The 23,905-nt window shown below is 36.9% G+C and overlaps 1 protein-coding gene across 24 annotated transcripts; it reads right to left on the bottom strand.

Annotated features, from left to right (window-relative positions):
* Positions 1 to 861: 861 nt before the first annotated feature.
* CCB4 (cofactor assembly of complex C) lies at positions 862 to 23,446 on the bottom strand. Of its 24 annotated transcripts, none has more exons than XM_088715177.2 (9): positions 22,337 to 23,446; positions 22,096 to 22,262; positions 20,773 to 20,872; positions 20,572 to 20,645; positions 17,350 to 17,538; positions 17,190 to 17,260; positions 15,493 to 15,590; positions 11,776 to 11,845; positions 862 to 2,137 (listed from the first exon to the last, which is right to left on the bottom strand). In XM_088715177.2, the coding sequence occupies exons 1-9, from the start codon at positions 22,490 to 22,492 to the stop codon at positions 1,938 to 1,940; spliced, it is 1,125 nt and encodes a 374-aa protein (XP_088571303.1). In that variant the 5' UTR covers positions 22,493 to 23,446; the 3' UTR covers positions 862 to 1,937. The 24 variants fall into 24 exon arrangements, 15 of the variants coding, with proteins under 15 accessions (XP_088571303.1, XP_088571305.1, XP_088571304.1 ...); XM_088715179.2 differs by having other exon boundaries at positions 15,493 to 15,561; positions 17,354 to 17,538; positions 22,337 to 22,927; XM_088715178.2 differs by having other exon boundaries at positions 15,493 to 15,576; positions 17,354 to 17,538; positions 22,337 to 22,926.
* Between the last annotated feature and the right edge of the window lie 459 nt (positions 23,447 to 23,905).

Raw genomic sequence — 23,905 nt, 5'->3', positions numbered from 1 at the left:
TAGAAAACAAATGTTCTACAAAATTATTCCTGCAAATATCAATTTTGAAAGAATATTTATGCAAAATTTGATATTTAAAAAAATATTCATGCAAAAAACAAAAACTAAGCAAAAATAAAATACGGCCGTTATTTATTATTTGAGCCCTTATCCATGTTTGTTTGGGAACAGTATACCGACTGTTGTTATTTTTTGCTGCTACAATGTGAGACAACAAACAATTCTTTCTATGATTTGAAAGTACTAGTTTATCTGTATAGTAAAAATATTGACAATAGCCATTATATAACATGAAATAATGGTCAAGTAATTTCTCTTTATTAAAAATTTTATTAATAATAATAAATAACAAAATAAAAGGCCTTTAAAACCAGCATAGGGAAGTATTATTGATAATGTTGCAATGTTTGTTATTTTTAACCTTGCTCCAGATCAGGTCAATCTAGTTTGAACTTGTTGCTAAGATCAAAATATAGTGTTGTATTGTGGATGCATGCAAAGAAGTTTCAAAAATGAAGTCCTCGAGTGAAGGATGATCCGTCATTGCATGATCTTTTCTTTTTGGTGAATGATTTCATAGCAGCAAAAATTACATGAAAATTCTATGCTAATATTGCTTTCATTTAACAAGAATTGTTGGTAGTGGCTTTTTCCATCACCTTCGCTAAACAAAATGCCGAACAACTTTACCCCTCCACTCGATTCAATGGAGTGCCATCGTTTAAGCATCGTGTGGTAGGCTTTCGATAGCAAATGAGTATCAGCTTCTTCCATTGGGATCTTGGGATGCCCCTCATGCAATTAGAGATAGCAATTAGGTCCGGTTGGACCAGATGCAAGTTAGATTGAATACACGGTACATTAAAAATCCATCTATCCGAATCTATTTATTAAATGTAAAAATTCATGACCATTTTATCAAACAAGTAATTTAACTCAACCTACAACATATTGAATTAAGTTAAACAAGTTGAACGGCCGAAGATTGCTACCCCTAGTCTTGATAGTAACAAAGAATCTAATGTCTTTTCTCCATCTTCTTCCACCACACTCCTCCTCTGGAACCTCGACTGCAACCTATACAATGTCACTGACCTGTTATCTTCTTACTGCTTAGTCAATTGCATTGCCACCATCACCATCCTCCACAATGAGACATACAGCTCCTCATCTTCTTTTGCCATTGCCAGCGGCAGTGCATCTCCGACCTCGTCGACGCCCTCTTCGAGTCCCGCCTCTATCTCTTCCCTGCTACTTGCCCCATAATGATGGAGGCCCCCAACAAAGCTCAGGTCATCTTCCATGACTGCCTCTACCATGAAAGTGCCCACTTCTTTGACTAAGCCAACCACTAGGCCCTAACGATCCCAAATATTGACAACCATTCCATAATTAACCCACTCAACGTCTCATAAAGATATTGTGGTTATCCATTAAACCAAGCTTCCGAGCCGCAAGCCTCGGTTCTCTCTTCCCATCTTTAGCGGGCAAGCCGCTGCCTTTGAGCCCTCAATCCCACGGCAATGCCCATATCCCAATGAAATACATTGCCGCCATAAAGAAGAAATTAGTCTCAGACTCACCATACAAAAGTAAAATGTCGGAATGATATTCTCTCAACTCCTGAAGGCAAGCAACAGTTCCAAAGAGAACATATACTGGTAATAGAAGGTCAATTCTAGCAGCCTGAATGACATGATATAGAGCAAAAAATAAAAAAAATGTGGGCAAAAACATGAAAGAGGACATTCTCAAAAACTGTAGCCTGATGGATTTGTTTTCTTGACACGAATGGCCAAATTTAATGATGATACTATGTAGAATATCACAAGACTCGAATTTTAAATAGTGTCAGGATAAATTCTTATATAAAGCTTAAGTTACTTTTAATAAAAAATGAGGCAGATGCATGCCGGTGCCTGAATAGGTTGCAGTTTTCAAATGTAAAAAATTTCACCATACCACTCCAGTCCCTGCTCCAGCCCCCATGCACAGTGATTAATGAACTGGTAGGTGATCTCGTTATCATCGACATAATCCCCTGCGCTGAGTGAGGAAGACAGTGGTGCTGGGAGGCAGCACTCATTTGCAAATAGGTGGTGCACAGGGGTTCCTCTGCAGCAGTGGTTCAATTGTCCTGCATTGAACAAGATATAGCATCAATTACCAAGAAAAACAAGATATAGCATCATAAGTTGACATGCTAAATTTTTAAGAGCCTGCTGTGCAGAATAAATTGAGTTCTATGATCTCTGGATTTAGATCCTCTTTGCAGTAGTCCCTGAATTTTCGTAGTTTCCATAAGCTTGAGGGTATTAATGGTGCCTCTGTGATTCATATGAGGCTGAATGGAAAATTTTGGATGCACAGCTGGGCTTGTAACAAACTAAACACACAATGGCAATTGGCCAACCAATATGCATCTCTTCAACTTAAAGATATCTTAGCCATTATAAGTCTGTATGGATGCCACAAGATTCTGTCGGAAAGATGAGATCTTAGCTGGAACTTTGTTTCAGCAACACGTAAATAGATGTTTCCGAGAAATTGTGAGAACAAACCAGTTGATTGATTTTCCTATTTTAAGTAGACGAAAGGCACCATTTACTGGTAAATACTATTTTATGTGCAGCGCACATGTGGGAAACTACAATCCAACCCAAGCCCTTTGTGTTCACATACCATAGCTTCCAATTAAGCAGTGCTGAATTATCTTTCATACAATGCTCTTTAGGTGGTCGTAGATGCACTTGAACTCGAAGAGAGCCACCCATTTCATCCTATTAATAATCTTTTCCAGCACAATCTTAAAGGACTACACATGAAACATGTTGGTAGAAATGCCACCAAGAGTAGTGACACATTTGCAGGGGGCTAAGACGAAGATAAATAGGCTGACCTTTTAAAGAGTATGACCACTCTTTGAGGTGTTACTAGCTGCACGAGACTACACCTCAGGGTTTAAGGCTGGCCAAACACAAGAATGACAACAGCTCTGGAAATCAGCAATTTTTCAAACTAAGATGTAGGACTTGCTATTTCAAGTTTTCATCCCTTTGCAGATATCTGATCTACTCTTCTAGATAGCATCATAGCCAGCCAACTTTAACATTTTCTTTCACTACATACAAACATTTCATTTACCTCTTAATTATGCTAAAGACCTTTCTACCAGAAAATATCAAAGTACCCAAAATATCTACTTGAAAAATTTATGACATGGCTGTGACATGGGATTTCAAGGTCAGATAACTGTCCCTTTGTTTCTTTCTTTCCTTTTTCTTTCTTTTTAGCACATCTCTGTGAAACAATGTCAAAGAAGGGGATGTTAGTGTGCAATCTATGATTTACCAGGAGAGACGAGGAGTACTTTGTTGAAAACAAAGCAATGTGAAGAAGTGGATATGGAAGTGGCAAACATTCTTATTACGAAAGAGTATACCCGTGTCCAGATTACCACCTCATAGACAGGCAATAAACTAAGGGTGTCTTTTGCAGGGAAACAGATATGTTACTTAGTCATAGGTTGACTTTGAAGCGGAATTTAGTCACATAACAAAAAAAAAAAAAAATCTTTTCAAACTAGCTCTAACATTTAAATAAATGTCAAGATAATTTACAAGAAAATATTCAGAAATTGAGAATTAGTAGATGGACTACATATATATCAGACTGTTAAATATGATGTATACAATTGGAGAGAAGCTTTTGATACAATTTTGTGAAAACTCACTCTTTGTATGTATATCGCTTTTTGTTAACTTATTCTGATATGTCTAGAGAAAAATATAAGTTTTTTCATAAAGAATCAATGTTTATGCATCCTCAATTAGAGCCATGTTTGTGTCTAATTTACCTATTATAACTAGACACAAATAGACCATGCCTCACCTAAGGGCTCGTTTGGTTCGCGGAAAGTATTTTTCCTCCTAGAAAGATGATTCCTAGGAAGAAGATTCCTAGGAAGAGAATGCCTGGAAATATACTTTTGGTATGTTTGGTTAAACATGAAAAAGTGACAGATTTCCAGAGTGCTTATGTTTGGTTGACCATCCACTTTCCTGAAAAAGTTATGTGTAATTCCTATTATACCCTTAATAAAAATTAGGTCTTTGACGCCGCTAAAGGGCATTTTTGGAAAAAAATAAAGATGGAGTGATTTCCACAGAATTTAGTGAGCGGCGCCAAATCTTTCTATGGATTGCTTCTTTCGCCTCATGAGATTTCCGTCTCATGGAAAAGTAACTTTCCCATGTTCCTCATGGGAAAGACTTTCCCATGAAATGTGGGAATCATATTCCCATGGAAATACCACTTTTCCATCTCTCTCCTTTAAAACTCCAACCAAATAAGAGGCATCTCACTACTTTCCCGTTGACCACACTTTCCCCCCTTCTTTTCCCGCGAACCAAACGAGATGTCCACTAGTATGAGGAAACAACTGAAGTGAAAGAATGAACATATATAAATTACAGTGCACTTAAAACTTTACTCCCACAAAACTTTAAAATTAGCAAATGAGTTGAAAGCATTGATCCAAATGGCTTGACGAGCTAAGATAGGAGACTACCATCCACTTGGCCTTTATTGGATACTTGTGCAAAACATGAGCCCGAAGATAGGAATCCCTAACTACATGCATCATGGATGCAACATCCGTCAAGTTCATCCTTCCATGATTGACTTGAGCAAGAAAGATCAATTTTTGCCAAAGAAACCAAGAATTCACAAGCAAAAAACTCATCAACCACAAATACCACTCGTAAATCCACAACTTCCATGACTCTCAAGAAAATCCATCTCGAAAATTTTTGATGGCTTAGACCATCATCCTGCATTTCATCAAAGTGTCTCTTTCCAGTAAGCATCTACTGGAGAAAGTATTCCATAGCCATACACATCCATAGAAGTAGATAAATGACCTCCAGCCTTGTACTCTGTAACCCATACATCCAATTGCTTGAACAAATTCAACAATTGTCTCAACAAAACAGAAAAGAAGAAGAAATGGGGGAAAAAGGCACAGAATGTACCTGAGGCTATTTATTTACCCGGTACATCCCCTTGTCTGAATTAAGCTACTTAGATCCTTCCAGGAGCTGCCTGTTGCATTGAGAATGAACCTTGCAACGGATCATCCAAAGGCTCATTGGCAAAGCGGATGATTGCTAGCCTTAATATCTCATCATTGATGTGCTTCCTCATCAATGATAGATGCATATGTGGTTGTATATGAATTTTGTAATGGATTTGATTGTCTCCATAACCTACTTGACCTATGGATCTTGTTGATGTCCATCAGAACAAGATCCATATAGTAAGCAACACGTAGGGTCCAGAAAATATGACCTGATCATCAAAATCTTCCATGCAGCCTTGTACTGCGGCCCATTATCTGTAACCACCGACACAACATGTTGCTCCTTACATGATCAATTACTTCAACAAGCAGAGGATATAATGGGCACCGTGCATCTTATCTAAAGCATCAACTGGATTATGAGAAAAGATCTTGTTACAATATATCAAGAAATTAATGATACTTCACCTCCTGGGCCCCACACAACCATCACATAATAGAGTCATATCATAGGTGTCCCACTTACTCGGAGGCTATCCATCTCTTAGCTCCTCCTTATTACTATCTAGCATCTCACCATCCTTTAGCCCAAGAAGATCTACACCCTGACCGACTCCCTGATTGGTACTGAGAGCAAACAAATAATACGTGTTATCTACGGCCTTGGTATGGATGTGGTCGAAGTAAACTTAGGAAGCAATAGCTCTCCGCTATCCTTTTTCTTGTCTCTTACAAGCATGGTATCAATCCTTTTTTGCTTCTTATAATCACTACCAGGAAAGGCTTGGATTTACATCACGAATGGTGGCCTTTTCTAATATATCCCTGGACTTCTTTTCCATTTCGCTATCGAAGGCCCCAAATATAGATGCAATTTTGTTGTCACTTTTTTTTTTAACAACTTTCAAACTGACTGGCTCCTCTTGTAGCTTGCATCTGCCCTAATGGATCTAGAGCTAGAACCCAACTCAAACTATAAGAGCTCAAACCAAACCCTATGTCTGGCAACCTCCTTCCTCTTCCATTGATCATTCAAACTCTCTAGTATGACAGCGTGAATCTACCCCTCTATGTCATCTGGATCCGATGACGGTGAGCCTCACCGTACTGCCTTCTCAGGCAGCGGCTCCACCCAGCAAAGGAAGAAAGAGGAGGATAGAAAGAAAGAGGCACAATGATGGCAAGCATCATCATTGCACCCTCCTCCTCTGACAAATTCTTTGTCGTCCGCTGCCTCCTCTATTGCCAAATCCGCACTCAGGCCACGATCTCAGCCACCAAGCATTGACCAAGGCCAATGATGCTAGGGATGCATGGGATTTGCGTGCTGACAACATTGGCTTCATCATTACCTGCAACCTTTGGATCTAAACCAGATTACTTATTTGCCATCAAATGGGGCCGATTTGGCCTTGCCACCATCCTGAGTTCCGCTCCCATTGGTAACCATCAAGGGCAAGATCACCGCCTATCTAGGGTCTTTAAGGCAGTGGATTGCATCATTGGAGGCTAGCAATGCGGGGCTCATAAAAATCGATCTCTCTCGATCGATCGATCTCTCTCTCTCCAATTCAACCCCTCTCTCCTTTCCCTCCTCTCCTTCCTCTTCCCATTCTCCCTCTACCCCCCTCTTTCTCTTTGTTTTTCTCCTTCTCCCTCATCCTATTTCAATACACCTCGGAATAAAATGATACGGACCCATACCATACCAAACCAATTGTCAGCCGATACGACAGACCTTGGGTTCAGTTATAATCATAATATTAGAAACATGGTCTATCGATCTGGACTGTACCGGGCTATCATAATATTAGAAACATGGTCTACCGAACCGGACCGGACCGATTGGTTCGGCCTGGTACGAACCGGTCCGGCCTGAAACTGGTATCTGGACAGCATGAAAACCGGTTCCAGCTGTTTTCAGACCAGTACCGACCAATACACATGCGTACTAGCTGTGTATCGGTCTCGTACCGGCCCGTATTTTTTTTAATCACAGCGCGCGCGGTGAAAGCGCGTGGCCCGAAAGGGCCACCCACTCCCTCGAGGCAGAGCGCCCCCTTGATTAGAAATAATGTTCCGAAACAGATTTTGCTACGCTTTTGATTAATGCTATAATATGCTAGCAAATAGAGAAATCTCTTTTGTAGTTTGTCGTATTAAAAATGACAATATGATTATTAAAATTTAATAATTTGATGACTTTTTGTGTAGATATGCTAAAATTTTACTTCAAAGTATTGCAAAGTTTAAATTCTTATAACATCATCAGCATCATTATTTATTGTATTTTATCAAATTTGCAATTTTTAAATGTCGTAATATTGAATTGGGCTTACATCATCAAGTTGCCGATATTGTGATGAATATTATAGCAGAGATGTAAAAGTTTCTACTATAAATAGGTATAGGAAGACCTGATAGCATAACCTTGAACCCCACCCCTAGCCAAGGTAAAATACTGGCGCCGCCATTGGGTGGTAGAGATCTTTGGAGCTTTGTTTAATCAAGTTTGCAGAGTTTGCATGAAGTGTAGATCAAAATGCCTTGATGCATGACGATAGGCCTTTGCAAATTAGGATGCAATGCAACCTAGGATTGATAAATACATCAAGAAGTATGACGTGTTCGAGGCCTTTGGTGCAGCATGATCAATGCCGTGCAAAATGGATATTGACCCTCCTACACCTTATGACATATGCAGGCCACTGCTGGAGGAGCATGTGGAGGAGCTTAGGACATGGATTAACTCCAAGCTTACATGGAAGACATACAAAGTGACAGTGATGGGTGATGGATGTTCTGCACAAAGCAAGAGAAGCATTATCACCTTTCTATGTACTATGACAAGAGGGCATTCTTCTATAAGTCTGTGGATGCTTCTGATCAAGTACATGGCAATTAGCATATCTTGAAGGTAACGGAGGTGTTAGTTGATAAAATAGGGGAAAAGTATATTTTAAAGGTGGTTACAAAAAATGACACATGTGATAAGGCTGGAAAATTCTAATGGAGATGAAGAAAAACTTGTTTTGATGAAGGGAAACTTGTTTAATCTCCTATGTGACCGACTGCATTGATTCAATGTAACAACCCAACCCATAACTCGAAAAGATATATATGCAGATGTATATATGTGCGTATACACATGCATTAAACCCTTGAAAATGAATGTATGCTACAGTGTCAAGTGTTGCTTAGTGTCAAAATACATGAATAATGTTCAGGTATTAATAAAACTAGGATATCAACCTGAAGCCCAAAATATGAAATTTAATATGGAAGTAAGAAGAAGAAGACAAGGAGGAGGAGGAGGAGGAGGAAAAGGGAACTTGCATAAGCTTTTGTGATGGTTTTAAGCTTATGCATGGTTTTGAAATACTAGACTACATTATCTTTTTCGAAGTCTATGATTTTTCTTCTATATAGCCTTTTTATTTTTTGAATTAAGTGTTGGATTTTTTGAAGGTGGCCACCTTCTTTTAAATAGTCAATTTATTGTTTTAAAGTTAAACCATAAAATTTAATCAATTTCCAAAACTATTTTTTGGTATTGGCCTTTTAAACTTGTGGTCTATTTCAATCTTATACAATAAACCTCAATCTCATTTTTCAAATTAAGGTTTTTGAAATTTTGCTACAATTAGCTTATGCTTTAAATTTCTTCCATATTTTGAAACAAAGTTGTTCGTAGCAAGGATCTTAAGTTATGGTTCTTTGAAAGTTTTCAACCACAAAAGTTTGTATTTCTATTAAATTTAGAGACTCTGAATTATATGAGATTTCAAGCCAGTATTCTTAAAATGTTTATGCCTGTTATGACTTGAAATTTCATTTTGTTTTCAAACACCTACTCAATTTGTTTCCATCGAAACATATTATAACTGCTTTTCATTAAGGCACCTATGGTCTTTTATAAATTAAAAATATAATAAAACTGAAGGATAGGTTTGTCTCCTAGCCAGACCATATGAGAGTGGTCTCACTTGATTGTTTGATGAGAAACTCTTCCTGGATGGCATTTGCGGCCTCATCTAGACCTAAATGGATATGAGCAGGGTACATGAGTGTCTTCACTTGAATTATCAATGAGGAATCTCTATCTAGGTTGTATATGTGGCCTAATTTAAATTCTTGATGACAATATGTGGACCCTTGGCCAAGTAGTATATGTTGACCTCGAGATTTTTAAGTGGCCTTGTTTGCATTAGCAAGAATTATTTATGTGGCCTATTCCAGTTAATTAGTTCAATGGGGAGGATTTTGCATGACCTCATCTATTTATTGGTAAGGATTTTTTGTGGTCTCATGCCCTCATCTACATCAAGGATTTATATGGGCTTGAGGTATAAGCACACCTTTGTAAAAGAATACGAAACTATTTAAAATATTAGTGTTTTACGATATATGAATTACAATTGAATCATTTGATTTCAAATAATTATTCACATTATGTTTTTATATGAATTAATTGAATCCATTTCTAAACCTATCTTTTGAACATTTATGATATCTTATTTGTATCAAAAACTTTAATTTTGGGAATTCATTATAAAATGGTCTCACTGGACCTTCATTTAAAAATTTCAATAACAAATAAATTTATGTTACGTTTAAAGATCTTTTTTTTAAGAAAAAAATAAAGTTCTTGATCATGGTAGAGATTTACTTGTGGAGCTTTTTAACTAACCATATCTATTATGCAATCCTTCCAAAGTGATTAGTAAGAGCTATAGCAGCCGTATTTGAAGAAGTGAACTCTACATTTTGAAGTGCCTCTTGGATTTTGTGACTTTAGAGGGACATCAATAATGCCTCAGTTTGTTTGTCTTCAATCGCTTGTATCTTTGAAGGTATAGTATCTAAAGAATATGGTTAAATTTGTCGGTGGATTTTATCTAAGCATTATAGGTTATAATGCATTTCTAGTTATGCCATATTCGATCTTATATTTTTCCTTGAGGATGTACAGTATTAGTCATATTTAGTCGGCTATAATGGGAAATCTCAGGATTGCAATAATTTCTGATAATCGGGATCTCAAATTTAATCTTCAAAGATATTGGTGGTGCTCTTAGAGTGTAGTCTATAATGGAGAGTCTCAGGCCATCTCGAAATTCATATACAACCATCCCTTGGTGTTAGCATTAACAAAGAAGCATACTGTGAGGAGAGCTATGCCACTTACGACATAGCATTGAAGAGCCTCATTGACAGGAAGGCATGGCAATAATTTCCAAAACTTGCTTCAGAGTACTTAGACATCATTAAAGAGATATGGAGAGCCAGATGGGAAAAAGTTTGCACATATTACATAAAAGAAATGCTATTTGAATTCTGATTCTTGCTCGTATTTATTGAATAAAGCCATGAGGTATTTGCTGACTGAATCACATGTTTTCTATATAGCTTATTATATGAACCCTCAGTACTAGTAACAAGTACAATCCAGACTTAGATGATGTCCTCTGGTCATCCAAAAATAATGGTGTATAGGCTCAAGCTTGATGGGACCCATCTATATGAGGCCGTATCAAGCCACTCCACCACCCTGGGGTCTTCCCTTATAAAGACCTGGTACTAGGGAGGTAGGTAACAGAACCAGCACAAGTTCCAAGAGTCATGCTTCATCATCCACATCACTCCAAAATCCATGAAGACAAGTAGGCCCCATGAATCATAAGATTGTAGAGCATATGTTGATGTTCTACCCTTCATTCATTATAGAATGACATAAATGCAGATAATTCCTCCATAATACCTAACACAGAAAAGTACATAAAATTGATTTTCTATATCAGTCTAGTATAATGTTAAACATTAAGCCTATTTTTACAAGAGCTATTCAAAAACCTAAGAAAGTGAGAAAAAAAAAGATTTAGGTCAAATCTAGGCAAAAGGGCATAATTATCTCATACTCAAGTATTAACAAACCTCCTTTTCAATTCCTTTACTTTCCCACCAACATAACATACTTTCTTTTCATTTCTAGAACTACGATTCTCCAAAATATGCATAGGGCTCGTTTGGTTCGCGGGAAGTATTTTCCCTCCTAGGAATATGATTCCTGGGAATCAGATTCCTAGGAAGAGGATACCTAGGAAAGTACTTTTGACATGTTTGGTTAACCATGGGAAAGTGACTAATTTCCAAAGTGCTTATGTTTGGTTGACCATCCACTTTCCTAGGAAAGTTATGTATAATTCCTATTATGCCCTTAATAAAAATTAGGTCTTTAATGCCTCTTTAATGCTTCTTTAATGCTGAAGGGTCTTTTTGGAAAAAAATAAAAAAGGAGTGATTCCCACCTCATGGGAAAGTAACTTTTCCATGTTTCTCATGGGAAAGACTTTTCCATGAAATGTGGGAATCATATTCCCATGGGAATACAACTTTCCCATCTCTCTCCTTTGAAAACTCCAACCAAACAAGAGGCATTTCATTACTTTCCCGTTGACCACACTTTCCTCCCTCATTTTCCTGCGAACCAAACGAGCCCATAAAGACATACATGCTTGTGGAACACATAGCTGCACCCTTTTTTCTAGAAAAGTATTTAGTCGTGCTTGTAATAAAGGATTAATTTATTTCTCCTTGCTTGTAGATTTATCATTTTATAAGGAGATTAAATATGATTTAAAACCATGCATATATCTTCACAAACATTCAACAAACGGTAATGCATATGAGAGTACCTGAGACTTTGACAATGTCACATCTAGCTTCTCCGCAATTAACGTAATCCATGCCTACAAGAAGAGGAAACTACTTAAAAATATTTTTTCCTAGTCCATTTTTGCCAAAAAGAAATTAACATTACAAGCAAACTGAAATTATAAAAGAAAAGGATCATATAACAAATAAATTAGCTAATGATCATATTTAAACAGCTTATCGAGGAAAAATGAAAAAAATGATAGCAAAAATGATTAACCAATGAATCGTCTTTCATGTTCAAAGAAACGAAAACATATGGTAAAACACTATAGTGCTAGTCTTATATCAAAGATCAAAATTCTGAGGATCGAACCCGTACCTAGGTTTTATTACATGCTGAACCAAGGGTCATATCAATAAAGCATATTGACGGGTTCACGTATGTATTCCCCTAGTGTGGCCCTTTTTGGTATCAAAGGGCATACCAATAGTTTCAACTAATCAATGTGCAGTAAAGAAGTTTAGAAGTAGCATTATTCATTTGACAACATAAAAAGAAAGATATAACTATAATGCCATTCAACAAAAAAATATCATATACATTCTCTCACCTCATCACCAATATTAGTGCCTATAGAGGGCTCATGGATGATCTGTCAATCACCAACTCCACATTCTTTATTTACATTAGGTAAGCTCAGTACCGCTCCAATGTCATATAGTAATAATAGGGATTGTACATCCTTAATGTATAGATGTAACATACCAGCCAATCAGCCAGCATGATCACTATGAGAGTAATACCACTGCTCCCAACAAGTTGAGGATGTATCTAAAGTTGTGCTACAATGACAAGAGTTGCGGCTATGCTCACAATATCCCCAAGACTTTTGACTGAAGGTGCCCATTCTCATCCATAGTGTACATATGCGTATGCACTATCATACCATGCACTCTATGCATCAAGCATGGACCAAGAGTCTCAGGCAAGACCGGCCGATTCAGACCGGCCTCAAAATTTGCAAAATGAGAGAAGATCGTACCAAAATTTTTGATTTTGGCATAATTTCATAATATATTGTAGATCTATAGATGATTTACACAATCCCACAAAAAATTTTAATTTTTGAATTATATATAATTTTAAAATATTAAAATATATATTTTTGGATTAGAAATAAAAAAATAAAATTCAAAAAAAATCTGTAAAATTATAAGAATATTTAGGAGCAGGCAAGCTACTCTCTAGCTAAATTGGTGTCTATTTATTCAAGTTTTGATGCAATCATACGTACAGTGGCTTATACTTAAATTGTAAAAAAATTAAGAAATAAGTAGCCTTTTATGCATGCCCATGGGCTTAGAAAAATATATGTAGCATCCATAGTAAGGCTCTACATGGATCTGAGCTCAAAATTAATTTTTTAAATATTTATATTTAAAAAATATTTTTAATTTAAAAAATAATTAAAAAGTACTTCGTTGCTTTCAGAGCAGTGAAGGAGAGGATTGCCAAAAAGAAGGTGAAGGTAGGCCACCGAGCAACAGAGTCATCTTTCTATCACTCCAGAAAGTCAGAAAAGGCGTCCGCTCTAGATGAGCACAGATCCAGAATGCCATTCAAGCGAGCCTGGATGATCAATGGCAACAGGATGAGGTGGCCAAGTATAGGGCTCGATTTGGGCCCTCACACTACACGAGTCGGGCTCTGATTCTACAACCAACAGGAGAGATCCAAAGTTTATGAGGATGTTAGTTAGGGAGGCCATCAGTAGGGGCGGTGGCCATATTGCATCTATACCGAAGACTTTTAGTAGCAGAAAGAAATTCTCAGAAAGATTCCATCAGGAGCCACCATCCATGATTTAGATCTGCATGCCTTCTCTATTAAGAATTAGAAGCAGTAGACAGTTGACATAATGCTGAAGAAGGATAAGAAGAAGGATATGTGGGAAGCTATTGGATCCTGATTCTACTTCAGCCATATTCCAATTAATGCGACAGACAATATGTACTATACGTCTGTCATTTTCTCCATCCAGGCTACCAGTCTCAGTGTAGATCCTCTACGATCGAAAGACATCTACAGTAAGCTTCTTGATAACAATGAGCTGAAGAAGTGGATTGCCTCATAGAAGAGCAAGTGACCCACATATAGACTGACGGTGATGTGTGATGGTTGGACCGGTCCTACCAGGCAGAACATCATCAACTCTTGACATATTATGATATGAAGACTTTCTTTCATAAGTCAATTGATGCTTCCGATTAGGTGCACAACGCCATGTACATCCTTAGATTGTACTACTCAATTTGAGCCCTATTCTGAACCAAAGGGTGTACGATCCAAGTTCATGGGCGATATACAGTTCAGTAAACCCCGAATCAGGCAGTTTGAGATGGTACATTGTTCCTTAGTTTTATCCACAATCACAATTTTGCATTATATCCTCGTGTTCTTCTCATCAATTCACACCATGGTGCATCTTCCGAAATATTAGTAACAAGTTCAATTATGGTATGTTTAAAAGATATGATAATGCTAACTTATGTTTTATGCATGAGATCAAAATAAAGTACTTTCTACTTAACAAGCATGATTGAATTTTGGTAACAGTACTAGCTTAAAAAATCTACTTCTTATCACTAATTGCTTTCCATATGAAAGGAGTAAGTGACTTAAGTGTGATCATTTTTTATCAACCAATGCACAACAGAAATGAAAAGACAGGCAAAGATGTATCTAATAAATCTAGGGAAGGCCAAATGAAATCCATAAGTGCTTTTGGCTGATGTCTGAATACCTAGTAACTTCAAGTTAATATCTCATTAGTGTTCATGTATGTAGATCCGATTCTTGTTCATGTATGTGGGTATGAGAATCAGATTCAAACGCGTATCCAAATGTTTTATTCGACAAGAGAGGAAAAGGCAGATAGAGAGATACATGGGATAAATTATAAATTTAACTAAAATATATATTTATATCTTTAATTTTCTTTGCTTAAACATTAAACTAAACATTAAAATATTTTTGTTAAGGTCCTTCAGTATACATATTAGTCATTTAAAACTTTCCAATTGACTTAAAAATATTAGAGAAATAACACTTCCCAAAATTACCTCAATGCCTCCATCCTCTACCAATCGCTAGAAAGAAAGAATACATGCTTCTAACATGAAAATGGAGAGCCCAACTCATTGTTAGAAGAGATTAAGTCTCCACCAATCCTTAAAAGTGGCAATCATAGAACTTCATAAGTATCCAAATGTATGTATCCAACTCAGATACGTATCCGACAGGGATTTTTGGAGCCGGATATGAGTGTCTAGGGAAGGCATATCTCGTTTTGTCTATGTTTTCTTGGATCTTTGCGTTCCACCACTATGCAATTTCCCAATAAACACTTAATGCATCTTTGTTTGCCATGTTTATGTTTGTGAAACAATCTAACATCTGCTCCAACATCTCAACTGGCATTGTTTTCATATTCTGCTTTCCCTCTACTAAATACATGAAATATTTCCATTTTGACTCCACTACTGAACTGAACTACGCAATTCAAAGGCATAATACAACACGAGTGACTTCCATCTTAAGGATTCTGAAATTTATATGTAACCAGAAGAAACCAACATCTGGATTCAGGAAAAAGATGAGAAAAAATCGCCAACATATAAACAGAGATGAAAACTAACTAAAATCTGGAGGATGTAAGACAGAATTCTCAATCTCTCAATGAACATAGTCACACCTGATCAAGGTCGGTAAAGCCCCTGATAGTGTCCCCACCAATGATAGCAATTCCACTATTCCCTAGTGGCTGCAAGATAACGGCCTGGAAAATATCAACTAAGAGAAAATATAAGTTCAAAGATTGCCATGTAAAACTTCTCAGAAGCATTTAGGATGCATTGTGAATAACAACATAAGTTTTTTCCCCTTCTTTTTTTTTCCCATTTTTGAATAGATGTATGCCAGCTCATGACCTAAGGTTGCTAGTATATTGTCAACTGAACTGCTATTAGCTCCAGTCTGCAGAAACTGTGTCACGTTTGCTGCTTACTTTCCTATTTATTCCTACATACCTGAGTTAGATCTAGCTTTTGGTTCAACTGAAGGATTCGGATAGAGAACTTCTCTAGAATAAGTCTATTCAAATAGTACAGATATTTTCTAGTGGAAAAAGCATAACTAATTATTAGTTTGTGTTCAATTTATTCTCTCTTTTAAATTGGACAAACTAATACAAAGCAATCATGCTTTCTACATGGTAGAGGAGAAGGCTATATAGGTTAGATAACTGTGCTGATCGAGGTATAATATTCCATCTTAAGGGTTTCAAGTTTGAGAATGCCGGATTTAATCTGAGAAATTAAAAAAATGTCTGGTTTGGCTATTGATTTCTACATCAAAAATGAAAGACAATCTTTGGTTTGCTTGGCTAATGAATATGCTACAAGTAGAACTAAATTGCAAGCAAGTTGCATTTCAATGTTTCAGTTTCCACTCTCCTATCAACCAGGGAGCAAATGGTTGAGTTGTCCCAAAATGCAATGGAAGAAGTTAAAATTGGTTAAGGTTTGCTTCTTGTCTTTTCTCTCCCAAACTTCCTTATGTTGAGCCTTGTTTGTGTATTGTCTCTTTGATCCCCTAATATACTAGTTTCATCTGCAAGATACCACATATTTACAGCTAGTCTTTTTGCCAATCAGCTTGGGAGGTAAAGTTTGTTAAATGGGACAGAAATGATGTTTGGACATACAAAACATCTCTGCTTCCCACTAGACAACAATTAAAAGTGTAATCTAAATGCAAAAAGTAGAATTTCTTATCACATATCCACTTATCAGCATCGTATATTTCAGCATACTTGTAATGACAACTGTCTGCACAGTATCGTAAAGCATGCATACCATGCTGATCCCTGGATGGCATAGCCTCAGCATGCAATAACCAAATTGAGAATTCAATTGTACAACTGGCATTTGTATCCCAAAATAAATAATTTCATTCCAGTAGTAAACACTTATTTATATCGACCTGCTCCCAAAGTCCATGGTTGTCTATTAGTTACTAATTTTCATGCCCAAAAACATCAGTCGTGTGACCTTACTTGAAGATATCGCACGCACTTTTCTTTCCTCAAGAATTCCCATATTACTTTTAATACATTTGCATGATATCCCAAGTTTAAACACAGGAACCATTTCTATTCTTGTTACACTGACACTACTATCAAAGTGTACAAGTTCCATAATCAACATGTATAGCTTAATGTGAGCCTCCCAAGTTCAGAAATGGCGCAATTTTTTTACCTCATCAGTAAGATGGAATGATAGCAATTAATGAACAAAAAGTTTTCAAGCATTGCATATATTCTTTATATGTCTAGCAAATTATAAAGTAGAAATGTGCTTTACATTTATGTGAAATGGTGATAAACAGTACCTGTGTAGTAGTAGGTAAGAAGGGAAGCTCGGACTTTGCAGGATAGAGAGATAGGTTTGCCAAATAGCTCTCTTTTATTTAGAAAAAAAGGAAAAAGAAATAAGTATCATGGGTTCCAAATTAAAAATAAATTAACTGCAACAGAATATTAGTATGATACCTACGTTTTCCAGATTCGGCGACATTTCTATAAACTGAGCTTTGAATCAATTTATGTACATCAACAGCCACTGCTTCACCAACTTCTGTTAGAGATTCAGCTGCAACTCCAATTTGAAGAAGGCAGAAGCCTCCATGCACAACAACTAATGACCTACAACATGTCGTAGCTGAAAGAGATTCCCATGCCCTGAGTTGTAAAAGTAAAATTTGTCAAGTAAGATAAACCAGATTCTTCTTATCTGCAGGAGATTTGGTGATATAAAAAAGTAGAAGGTAAATTCCAAAAACAAAACAAAATGAAGTACCATCAAACAGCAATAGAGGTAATACTTTGCAAATAATATGGTAGAAGACTTAGGATCATTCTTGTATAACAGAAGAACAAGAAGTTTTCAGAAAGTGGAGTACAACACACTCTTAAGCAAGGTTCGCCGTCTCGGTACCGGACCTTATACCGGTACTATCCTATTACAATGTCGGGATACGGTATGATATGAGACAGCGAAGCATACCGAGTGTTGATACAATACAAGACTGTGTACCGGTTTGGTACGGTAAGCCTGGTACAGTACGATACCGACTGGTACAGTAAACTTCACTCTTAAGCACACTCTTCAAACACCCTTTACAAGCACACCGCAATCATGCTTACACATTCCATACCCTACCTCGGAAGTCTCAACTGAAACCTCTTTAAGCCAGCTTGTCTCTATGTTATAGGCAAGGGTGGATTTCAGATGGATTTAGTTTGGGATTGCATCTCTAGCTTTGTGTCAGATCTTTAAATTTCTGCTTTTATACATCTTCAAAGCATCTTTTCCATTTCAAGTCATGCCATCATTTTGATCATTTCATAGAGATAAATTGTATCTCCTCCATTTATCTCTGCTCAAAGAGAGAGTAGTTGATCTAGCCAACGACGAAGTATTCGATCATTAGAGTGAATGATGACAATGACCTAACAGATTTTTGATGAATAACCTTTATACAGAAAACATCCAACAGGGTCATGGTAATTTGATAATCTGGATCACTGTTTCATGCACCTACAATTGAAGAATTATAAAAATTCGGATCTTTTAGGTGAATAATGTTAAGATTTTCTAATTTTGCTAAATGGAGAGGAATGTATTAAATTTGTCTCGCTATGAAAATTTTTCTTGCGAGCAAATCAAGGAATTGCCCTTTAAGCAAATTAAATCCCCATCTTGATATACATTGTATTATGTCTAAAAGAACTGCAAAATGTAGAATTCATTCTTTTGAATATTTTTTAGATTTTAAAGATTTTACAATTAATAACTTTTGTTGTCAACCTAATACCCAAAAGTTGAAGCTAATTTTATCATTATCCCAATTTTGAAATAGCAAAATTGTTCTTCTCATCTAATTGGATAGTAGCGTAAGTTAAGATCCAATCCACTCTCTCGCTTGTTAAATTTATTACCATCCTAATATCAGAACATTAAAACTGTCCTTCCATCTAGATGGATACCGGATGCCTAGTGTTAGGATATGACCGGATTTTTCACTTGATATCCTTTTTACTTGTTTGCATCCCTCTATCTGCTTCCCAACCAAATCAAACCCTGAGTTTCAAGAAAGTAAAGATATGGCTGATCTTAACAACCCGTGACCCCCATTAAAACTCCAAAGATGATGTTTTAAACCCCCTATAAAATCCAGAATCATTCCCACGATTCTCCCCCCACCAACCCTATTAAAAAGCCATGAAGTCTTTAGAATTCGAGAAGAGAAATCATTGAAGAGTAGTAAGAAAAAAAGCAAGAAAATAAGAAAAGAAGGGTTTCATTGCAATCAAGAGGCAAAGAGAGGAGGCAAAGCTGTTCCAAGCACAGAGCTTCACAATAAGAAATCAATGGAGCTCTTAGAATAGCTCCACCTCCCCAAGGGGTTGCAATCACAAAGCAAGTGCAGGTACAATCAAGCAATAGGGTTCATGTGGATGAAGCACAAGAAGAATAGCTCGCATGTGTTCAAGAAGAACACAAAGTCATACATGTTAGAGATAATGACATTCATGCAGAATTGGTGGATGAAGTGGATGAAGATATAGGGACAAGCTAACAAATTTAGCACCAACTCCCGGCGGCTGGGCTGATAGTAGAAAGTACAGCAGGCACAAGCCTAGTCCTGTGGGCCTGCACCAGACTGTATGGCCGGGTGACAAAACAAACATGGGCATATCAAATCATATCATAAACTGCGCAGAAACATAATAGTATCTCATAAAAGGGCAAAAGAACCTAGAAAAGTTGTATTAGAGACCCATTATGAAAGGAAAGTTTGAACATGCCAATAATGCAAAATGGGCAAAGTTCGAGATTTTTATGCACTTTACCCTTTATTTGTTTATTTATTCATTCAGTTATATACTTTTAATATCCCAACTTTAAAAAGTTCCCGAGCTACAAGTAGCAGGGAAAAATTTACTTTTTTCCTCCATCAAAGGTGATATCAGTCAAACATGCAAATAGGTTAAATAAGCAAACAGATTTCCTTTCTAAATAGAGGCACAAACTTTAACTTTTTCTTAGTTTGGAGGGAAAAATTAAAAGAAACATTTAAACGTGGCGAAATGTGAAAAGTGGACTTTTGGAGTGAAAATTTATGCAATTTACCATCATACAAGTACCGTCTAAATTAACTCTTTTTTTTCCTAAAACCCTAAACCCAAAGCAGCCCTATTCAACAGGTCCATCAATTTGAATCAAGACTAATAGTATTGAAAAAGGTAAACTAAGAGACATGAAGCCCTTTCATTTAAAAAAAAAATAAGAAACAAATAGCCAATGCTTTAGTCTCTAGAAGTACAAGTGTAAAGAAGTATGAAATCTTTCAAGATATCATGAAAATAAAAATTGCATTCAATGCACCACACTAACTGTCACTTATTCTATCGATAGTATTGGTGGCAATGGTGATATCCTTAACCTATTATACTTATATGTCTCTAAAGTTTTGAAACATATAAGAGCAACAAAATGGACAATTGTAAGGAATTACCAAATCTTTAAAAGATATCATGAAATAGCTCGTATTGGATATAGCAAACTAATTTTAACTTAGTTTATCGACAATACTGGTGGCAATAGTGATATCATAGATGTGTTAGAAATTTAGAATTATATATCTCTAGAGTTTGACCAATATATAAGAGCAACAAAATGGGAGGTTATGTTATAAGAAGTCAATATACCATAGCAACTCAAGAACTGCATAATTTGCAATTTTAGAATTTATCCTCTTGCAATCTACACCTTGAGGAACAACCTGATAACAGCCAGTTAAGTAGGAGAGAACTTATGGATAAACATTTGACAAATTCATACTAAAGCAAGAAGCATGAAAATGAACTTCAAGAAAAAGATGCATCCAAATTGGAGGATGAAACCCTTACAGGAGAAATATATTTTGGGCGAATTGACAGCCATACAAGGCCAGAAAGAAGGTTAGTTACTGCCAAAGCAAGGGTTAATATGTCCGCCCTTGACTGTGAACTGTTTAGAGAACAAAAGAGTAAGCGTAGCATGGTAAACGTTCAGAATTCAATCAAACAAACAAAATGAATTGTATACTATTTGAACAGATGGATAGATGACAAACAATTGGATGCATTATCTTTCTACTAATAACTAAAATAGTTTTATCCACCATATGCAAGAACGTGAAAAAATAACTCCTTCTCCCCCCCCCCCCCCCCCCACCCACACACATAAAAAAAAAAAAAAAAAAAAAAAAACCAAAACCCCCATCCTGAAAAAATGGTTATGAGTTTGGGAAAGAACCGACATGACCAAACATCAATTTCCAAGACTTTTCATCTATAGATAAACAAGCAGTACATCATCTAGTTTTATTTTACTTACTAGTTGTTACAGTCAAAATTTACCCATCATTTAATATGTCACCAATTCAACCCATAAGAAGCTTAGGAACCAATGAACATATTAAAACATATCTTTCAACCCATAAGAAGCTTAGGTTCTGGCTGGTTCGAAGCCGAAACAGAAGAAACAAGCCAAACCAACTCGGTTTCATACCGGGTAGCTCGGTACTGCCCAAACCGGACCGAAACCATGGCAAATATCTAATGTGAAAAATCAAGTTTATGGCTTGTGAATTAGATGGATAGGGTGTAAAAAGGGTGAGTATAATTAGGGAAACGGTAAGAGAACTTTCATTCTTTTGGATTGACAAAATTCAGAACTTACATACAAAGAGTTTCAAATCATTGCATACGATCCTTAAGATTTGAATCCATTATTTTTTCTATGCATTTGCTCAAGGAAGAGGATTGAAAGAGGGTCGATGCCAGCATTCTATCCATAAAACTTTGCTCACGGTCAGAACTCAGAATTTTACATGAAATTAATTTAAAAAAAAAAAATTCTTGGTAAGGATATCTACTGCCATACTTTGAATAGAAAGAAGACATATCAGCTGTAATTCAGCTATTTGGCATGTAATCAATAAACAAATAAAAAGCTAATTGATAGCATAAGTTTCTAAATCCCTTCTTAATCAGAAACTTACACAGAAAACCCCCCAAAAAAAAATCTCTCTCTCTGAGAATAGCCATTACCACATTCAAATAAACCAAGATGGCCATTGCACCTCATTTTTTGGATCGAAGCAAAATCTTGGTAAAACCTAGCTTTGATCGATCAACAGCAGGACAAAATACTAGCAACGAGGGATGAACAAAAGAGAACGGAGATACCTGGAAGCATCGGTGACGGGGGCGATGCCGGAGAAGGCGCGGTTAAGGAGGACAGCGAGCAAGGAGAGGCCGCCCACGAAGATGGGCAAGCTCCGGACGAACCCATCGTTGTTGGAGACCCAGTCGCCTACCAAATCCCGCCGGGGTTTCGGGCCTCTGTAAGCCCCCTTCGCACCAAAGAAACCAAGTTATAGAAGAAGAGAGATGAGAGAGGAGAAGAGAGGAGGGTATGGCTGCGTACCTGAGGATAAGCCGAGGGAGGAGAGGGAAGAGGAGGAGGGGAAGAGGAGGCTCTAAGGAGAGGCGAGGACGGGACTGGCCAGGAATGGCGACGGAGAGGAGGGCGAATGAGAGGAGAGGAGAGGGTTCGAAAGAGAAGAAGGCAGCCCACCTCCATCCGCGAAATCTTTGGGAGGTCGTCTCTTGGTGCTCAAGAACCAAACATCCATCATCTATTACCGTTAAAAAAATGTTGATATACGAATAAAAATGACCGTTGGAAAACTATCTTGAAAGCAAATATCCATCATCCGTTGCCGGTTTGCTTGCAAGATTACGACACGTTGAAGGATATTTAAAAAAAGTCTTCCCAAACGTTGGGTTAACGACGGTGTCGAACGGTGAGAGAGACGGAATCTCATCCTCCACTGCTCCTCCTCCTTCCTCCTCGCCTCCGCCGGCCTTACCATTGGCATCACCAACCGTCCCTCCATCCCCGGCCACCCCGGTCGCGAGCGCGTCGCCGCCCTCCGCTCCGCCAGCGCCCCTACGTCTGCCCTCCCGATCCCGACCAAAAGACCCTCTTCGCCTTCCTCTACTCCGCCCCCCCCCCCCCCCCCCCCCCCCCCCGACTCCCTTCTCCTGCCCCTCGCCTCCAATGGCTCCACCACCAGCTGCTGGCTCTCCAATCACGTTCTCGAAGACGTGATGGCCTTCAGATCGCAGCGATGCAAGTGCGGGCCTGGAAGGGGATTTGTCACGCCCTCGACCCAAAATCGCAGCGCAGAAGTGTGGTAACCAATGCATCCTTGTAAGGTATTTTCCTACTTCCACCGTAATATCATAATAATACAGAAAAATAAAATTAAAAGAATCTCAATTTTAATTTTAAATACTAATCAAATTATCTAATCTTAAACATTAATCAAAATTAAAAAAAAAATCTATATTTGTACGGGCAATGTTTGCTTCTAATCTCAAGTCCATATCAATACCCATTAGCGACTAATTCTCTGGATCTATTACAAAAGAAGGGTATGAATAATAATCTAAACAGTGATCTTAGATAATTTCATGTAATAATTAAAATATAATAATTGAACAAGTATTTCTAACATCGGTAAGTAAATGATCGAGATTATTTTATTTTAAAAAATAAAAATCTAGAATATCTAAAATTACTCAAATATTCATATACATATTTACAAGATAATTCATGTAATAAATTTAATAAGTATTCTTAGCAAGAATAAGTATTCAAATAAAATTATTTTATTAAAAAATTAAAATATATAATATTTCTCAAAAACTCATATTTATATTTATATTTATAGGTCTAATTTAAAAATATAATATTCAACTCATCAGCTTTTAATTGGCTATATTATCTCTATAGGCAGGGCCGATAGTACTATACTTAATTTCTGCAAACTAGATCCATAATATTCACTTAGCTCTTGCGGAGTAGGCCTATAGTAATCAAATTTCAAAATAGTTAAAGTGTCATTACTTAATCCTTATTAATATGGTTCGTAATATAGTCATGCGAGTCTAAATTTGAAATATATCAAATATCTTTTTATAAAATATA

The sequence above is a fragment of the Phoenix dactylifera genome, chromosome 2, assembly GCF_051530095.1.
Source record: "Phoenix dactylifera cultivar Ajwa chromosome 2, Ajwa_hap1_PhDact_Kaust_v1.1, whole genome shotgun sequence".
Taxonomy (NCBI): Eukaryota; Viridiplantae; Streptophyta; class Magnoliopsida; order Arecales; family Arecaceae; genus Phoenix; species Phoenix dactylifera.
This window is presented reverse-complemented; position numbering and strand designations above follow the sequence as displayed.

Bases quoted from the DNA above. Each gene is read 5' to 3' on its own strand.
- CCB4 (XM_088715177.2), bottom strand. From the start codon at position 22,492: ATGGAGGTGGGCTGCCTTCTTCTCTTTCGAACCCTCTCCTCTCCTCTC. The intron at 17,539-20,571 runs GTATATTGACTT...TTTACAACTCAG, and splicing joins GCAGTTCTTGAGTTGCTATG to GGCATGGGAATCTCTTTCAG. The intron at 2,138-11,775 runs GTACTCTCATAT...TGTTCAATGCAG, and splicing joins TGACATTGTCAAAGTCTCAG to GACAATTGAACCACTGCTGC.